The following is a 6243-nucleotide window of genomic DNA, read 5'->3' as shown; positions in this document are numbered from 1 at the left end:
TTTTTTTTTTTTTTTTGAGACGGAGTCTCACTCTGTCGCCCGGGCTGGAGTGCAGTGGCCGGATCTCAGCTCACTGCAAGCTCCGCCTCCCGGGTTCACGCCATTCTCCTGCCTCAGCCTCCCGAGTAGCTGGGACTACAGGCGCCCGCCACCTCACGCGGCTAGTTTTTTGTATTTTTTAGTACAGACGGGGTTTCACAGTGTTAGCCAAGATGGTCTCGATCTCCTGACCTCGTGATCCGCCCGTCTCGGCCTCCCAAAGTGCTGGGATTACACGCTTGAGCCACCGCGCCCGGCCGAGAATAATTTTTTTAAAAAGATTCTAAACTGTTTCTGACCTACGTCCTGGCCAAATGGCCAACATCCCCTCTTCACCTCCTGGGCGATTCTGTGCGCCTCTCGGCCTCAACCTCGCGGCCGGCCCCATCCTCCCCTCCCCTCCCGAAGCCGCGACGCGCGCACCTTGCTCTGGGGGTCCGCAGGCGGGTCCTCCGGCCGCCGCAGCTGGTAGGTCCCGCATGCCAGCAAGTGCCTGTAGCCTTGCAGCGGGCACCACTCCACCGAGTCCGCGGTCAGCTCGGTGTCCACCGTCTGCAGAGCGAAAGCGCCCATCATCCAGCCCTCGGGGAAGGGCGCGGAGCCGGCGGTAGAGGCGGGTCGGCGGGGCCGGGCTGGGCACTGCGCGGGGCGGCGAGACGAGCTCGGAGGCTCAGGGACACTGTCAGCGCACGCCGCCTCTCTCGCGACTCCTTCCGGGGCGCCGGGGCGGGACATCCGGCCGGGCCTTCGCAGCCGTGGACGGCCCCGGGAGACCAGGCTCCCACGCCCCCTGGCGGCCGGCTGACCGCGGCGGGTTTCAGGCGCCAGACGCGCCGCTCCCTGCGGGGCGGTAGAGACCGAAGGCTCCTCCACGGAGCAGGTTTGGAGACGGCAGGTTAGTGACAGAGCCTTAGGTTTGAAGCCTCCTTTGCAAAAATTCTGTGAGAAAAACCCCAACAGCGAGCTGCGCTAGCGCACCCTGTGGCGCCCTCCTGGTTACTCCTGGGCCATCAGGCCGCGCTGACTTAACATTCAGGCTAGTTTCCCTGACAGGCGCTGCCCGGGAATCAACGCCTTCGTCAAGCTGATGAGGAGCCCGCGCCGCACGAAGCCCAGCACCCCGAGGCCGCAGGCGCACCCTGCCTGCCTCCTGCGAAGCCGCCATGGCGGAGCTGCCCCTCAGTCTGCCTTCCAGGGCCTTTGCTTGTCTGACACCAGTGGCTGCATCAGGGCCCCCCAGGAGCGGCTCAGCAGGTGGACGTGATTATCAGCACCAGTCGCCTGGCCGCCGCCCCCCTCCCCCAAAACTGCCTTTGAAAAAAACCCCTAACCTCGGAGCTTTGGACAAGATGATCTGAGGACGAACTCCATCTCCCACGTGGCGTGGCCCGCCCGTGTCTATTAAATTTATTTTTTATGTTTTGAGACGGAGTCTCGCTCTGTCACCCAGGATGGAGTGCAGTGGCGCAATCTCAGTTCACTGCGAGCTCCGCCTCCCGGGTTTAAGCCGTTCTCCTGCCTCAGCCTCCTGAGTAGCTGGGACTACAGGAATGTGCCACGATGCCCAGCTATTTTTTGTATTTTTAGTAGAGACGGGGTTTCACCGTGTTAGCCAGGATGGTCTCGACCTTCTGACCTTGTGATCCACCCGCCTCGGCCTCCCAAAGTGCTGGGATTACAGGCGTGAGCCACCGCATCCGGCCCTAAACTTTGTTTACTGCAATCCATGGTCTGAATATGTGCAGCAGGCAGGAAGAACCCCTCGGGCCCTTACAGGTTGAACTGTGCCCCTAAAAAACAATGGACTGAAGACCCCAGCACCTCAGAGCACATCCTCATTAGCAAACAGCCGCTCTCAGAAGCAGCTGGGTTAAAATGAGGTCATGGCGGAGGCCCTGACCCAGAGGAGCTGGAGTCCGCAGAAGGGAAAGCTGATGCAGAAGACTTGCAGGGCTGTCGCTGTGCAGACCACAGGGAGGCAGGCGAGGCCCCTGGCTGGGAGGAGGCATCCGCACCTGAGGGCCCTTGCCTGCGCCTTCATCTGAGACTTCACCCTCCAGAACCTAGAGCGTGAATTCCTGCTGCTTCAGGCTGCACGGCTCTTGCTGCTTTGTTGGAGCAGCTCCAGGAAGCTAAGACAGACTTGACTGAAATATATGGGTGCCTGGGTATTCAGCCTCAGGGCTTCAAGCAGGGCTGTAGCTAAAGACACGGCGGAGAGCCAACAGCTCAGACCGCAGCAGAAACAGGCGCAGAAAAGGCTGGTCAGGAAGGCAGCAGAGCGTTCCAAAAGGGCCTCGACCACACACATCTACGTGGGAGGAAGAGTGGCCAGGTGAAGCATCCCAACACACCACGCTCCAAACAAGCTTCATAGAAGCAGCCCCACAATGCAGCCATGTGGATGTCCTCATAGAATGTCTTCGATACCCAGCTACGAAGACCAAGACGTCGGGGCCACAGAAGGGGAAAGACGACCAGAGGACTGGGTATCAGATGAGAGGGAAGCAGTGGTGGGGCCCATCCTACCCTCACGGTGCCACCTGCTGGGGTGAGGCCTGGAGGAGCTGCCACATGCAAACCTAGAACCTGCACCGCCCCTTCCCCAGCATGGTGTCTCACGGGTGGGAGGCCCTGGGCGCTTCTTTCGGTGCATTTTTCTGATGAATGACTGCCAAACAAGGCAGCCCTGCTGGTCAGGGGATAACACGGCCACTTCCCTAGATGCAGGCAAAGGGACCCCCGCACACCGTGCCTATCCTCAGACTCCACCTGAAAGCAGCTGCCTGAAGGCACTCAGGGCTCCAGGCCTGAAGACTGCCCCAAACGCCAACCTGCTGACCCACCATCTCTAGGGACACATATGTCCCCTCCCTGACAGCTTTCACCAACTTGGCAAAAAATGTCCCTGACCTTCATAGCAGCAAAGGGGGCTCCTCAGGGCCTGATGTGGGCACATGCAGTTCTCTAAACTCCAGGAAATCCTGCAGAGTTTGTTGCTATCACCCATTTTCAGCAGGCCTGTTCTTCAGGAGCCTCCAGGGTACTGCCAGAGAAGCTACTGCAAGTTTTGCTTACAGACAAAACGCTAGCCCAGCCAGGAACAGCAATGAGAACACACAGGGCGTCCTGGAACGTGGCAGTGGAGCTTCAAGAGGGGAAAGTGTAACAGGAACCTGCAGGACCAACACAGGGTTGGACCGGACCAGATCAGACAGGTCAGAGTCGGACTGGCCAGGCTTTCAGCTCCCAAGAAGCAAGGCCTCTGGCTGGGCGCACCTGCAGACAGGCAGGATCCCAGCCACGCAGCCTGGCATGTTTCCCTGGGGCGGCTCTATGGGTACAAGATGCTGACCAGCCCCAGACACCTGGTGCTCCCCAAGGAGGGAGGGCTATCCTGGAAGCCACAGCCCTGCAGAGGGATGAAGTGAGGCCCTCACCTCACCCTGGCTGGCCAGCCCCCTCCACTGTCTGCAGCAGGCCTGCTAAACATGCCCTGTGGATTCTTCTGGGCAGAAGCTGTCATTGCTGAGCTGCCAGCCACTTCACGCATAAATCAGGCAAGAACTAACCAATGTCAGGGGCTACAGCATCCCACTCCCAGTGAAACAGTGGGCAGCTGACTTAGCACCCGCACCAGCCCTGCCGCAAGACAAGGACGGAGGCTCACTCACAGTCACTGCTGGACTCAGGAAGTTTTGAGTTCACCTGCTCCTCAGAAGGGCCCACCAGGAGCAAGGGCAGGTCCTCCTGCCCTCACCCACAGGGATTCAGCTCCACTCAAGATGACCTCACCCTAAGCAGCACAAGAGGGAGGCGGAGCAGAGAGTGTCCGAGACGCCGGATGATTCTACCCCTTTACTTTGCCTTTGTGGACACAACTCCTGTGCAGGCCCTGCTCCATGGGGCTCCCGCGGCCCAGGGGAGAAGCTTCAGCTACAGGACAGTTTTTAGACACGTGGCCTGACCGTTTGCCATTCGAGGATTACAGCAAATGATTCTATTTGTAATTTCTACCCTTCCCATTGCCTCCCCCCCAAAAAAACTGTACATGAGTTTACAAACATATTAACATATAAATAATGAGAACCGTCCTGGTGGGAGCCTCCTTCGTTGTCTCTGCTGGAGATGAACACTGAGGGGCGCTATAACCACACAGACTGCCTGTGACATCGGGAGTCTCACGGCGGCTGTCCTGGGCCCGCAGCTGGCTTTTTCGGCACCTCCAGGTTCAACCACCAGTCTGTCTCTGCTGTGCCCAGGGTAGAGCCCGGGGGCTGCGAGTGTGTGCGGCTCTCCCGCCCGTCATCGCTCTGGCTCAAGCTCATGCTGGAAGGGACGCTTCCTCTCCCGACAGTGCTTCTTGTGGGCTGGCCAGTCCTTCTGCTGGCACTGGGAGCCACAGTACCGGGCCACCTGGCAGCGCCCACAGATGTTGAACTCCCGGAGCTGAAATACAGAACACTTGTGGCTTCACCGTCATGCCTGGGATGCAGTGTGGGGCAAAGACTGCACTGCACGGACAATCTGACGGACCCAGCAAAACACCATGTACCAAGGCTGGAGGGCCTGGGCCCTGGTCAGGCCAGCACAAGGGCAAAGGGAGACCACCCTGGTGGAGAAGCCCAAGTGGTCTCTGGGGAATGGGGCCCTGCGGTGGAAGGGCAAGCCCCCAAACCAAGGCTGGACTACAGGGTAGAGGTGCAAAGGACCAGGCCGCACTGCAGCACACCCACCTGCTTCTCAATCACCGTGCAGGGAGGGTAGTGGCACTCGTAGTAGGTGCAAGAATTCTCCTCCTCTTCCACTACATCCCCGTTGGCATTATAGTACCGGGTCACATTTAGGACAGGAAACTGTTCTTCTATAGGGTCTGTAGGCAGCTGCTGAATTGCAAGCCAATACAAGCTTTGCTCCCTTAAAGAAAGAAGCAGACACTTCAGTGCACTCTGGCCAAATGGGGCCAGCACACGACGGGTCATGTGATGACTCCAGAGAGTGCCATCCTGCCCAGACACCCGGCCTGAATTCCAGTCTCCTCTGTGCATCCCTGCTGCATGTGCTTTTCACCACCTGACAGTAAATACTGTGTCTCGTCTTTCCACTCACCCATAAGCACCGCCTCATCTGTCACCCTGTCCCCAGCACCTGGGACTGACAGGCACACAGTAGGCAGGAGGCAGGGCCCACGTCAGGCCCCTGCGCAAAGCAAGGCAGCCCCTCTCCTTGCCCTTGACTTGCAGAGGTGCCCATTACTGCCCCGTCGGTCCACCTCCCCTTCCATGCCGGGAGCTGCCCTATGTCCATCTGTACACGTGTTGTACAGAACAGGCCCTGGAGTGGCCGGGCACGGTGGCTCAAGCCTGTAATCCCAGCACTTTGGGAGGCCGAGACGGGCGGATCACGAGGTCAGGAGATCGAGACCATCCTGGCTCACACGGTGAAACCCCATCTCTACTAAAAACTACAAAAAACTAGCCGGGCGAGGTGGCGGGCGCCTGTAGTCCCAGCTACTCGGGAGGCTGAGGCAGGAGAATGGCGTGAACCTGGGAGGGGGAGCTTGCAGTGAGCTGAGATCCGGCCACTGCACTCCAGGCCGGGCAACAGAGCGAGACTCCGTCTCAAAAAATAAAAAAAAGAAGAACAGGCCCTGGAGCGAACACTGGCTGCTCAGAGGCAACTGTGGGCAGCCCCAGCCCCGCTGCGTCACAGAGTAAAGGAGCTGCATAAATCACCCCAACAAACCTGTTCTCTGAGGCCAGACCCTGAGGAGACTTGGTTAAAAGGTGGAAGGATCAGGACATGGGAAGATGTTAGTGAGGTCCCACCAGAGAGAGGCAAGTTTCAGACACTGCTGGTTTCTGAAGACAGAAAAGGAAAACACCCCTTTGCCAACAGGCCCCTTTTGTGGGGGCTGAGCTGACACAGAGCCAGGAAAGCAGAGCAACAGCCCAGGCCTGACAAAGATAGGGTGACCCCACCACAAAGAGCCAGACCACAGGGAGGCCACAAACTGGGATCCAGAAGGATGCACAGCACCCAGCCATTCAGGATGTCAGACCCACACTGGCTAGCTGACTTCTGCTTGTGGCCTGGGGTGCTGATCCTGCACAAGAGGCCCAATACCTGCTGGGTTCTAAAACCCCATGTTGGCAATCCAAAGATGGCCGAGCCTGATCAGTCCTGAGCCACCGTAGGCCCACC

The 6243-nt window shown here is 58.8% G+C and overlaps 1 protein-coding gene and 1 pseudogene across 2 annotated transcripts; both read right to left on the bottom strand.

Annotated features, from left to right (window-relative positions):
- Positions 1-310: 310 nt before the first annotated feature.
- On the bottom strand, positions 311-789 carry LOC111534834 (annotated as a pseudogene). The gene has a single exon (XR_002729227.1). The product of XR_002729227.1 is annotated as a diphthine methyltransferase pseudogene (transcript).
- Positions 790-3870: 3081 nt separating this feature from the next.
- On the bottom strand, positions 3871-5359 carry LOC111534832 (zinc finger MYND domain-containing protein 19-like). Its single transcript, XM_023201334.1, has 2 exons — positions 4776-5359; positions 3871-4488 (listed from the first exon to the last, which is right to left on the bottom strand). Exons 1-2 carry the CDS (start codon positions 5085-5087, stop codon positions 4345-4347), a joined length of 456 nt encoding a protein of 151 aa, XP_023057102.1. The 5' UTR covers positions 5088-5359; the 3' UTR covers positions 3871-4344.
- Between the last annotated feature and the right edge of the window lie 884 nt (positions 5360-6243).

This window comes from Piliocolobus tephrosceles, unplaced genomic scaffold, assembly GCF_002776525.5.
Source record: "Piliocolobus tephrosceles isolate RC106 unplaced genomic scaffold, ASM277652v3 unscaffolded_25064, whole genome shotgun sequence".
Lineage (NCBI taxonomy): Eukaryota > Metazoa > Chordata > Mammalia > Primates > Cercopithecidae > Piliocolobus > Piliocolobus tephrosceles.
The sequence above is the reverse complement of the archived record's forward strand: the minus strand, read 5'-3'. Positions and strand labels throughout refer to the sequence as shown.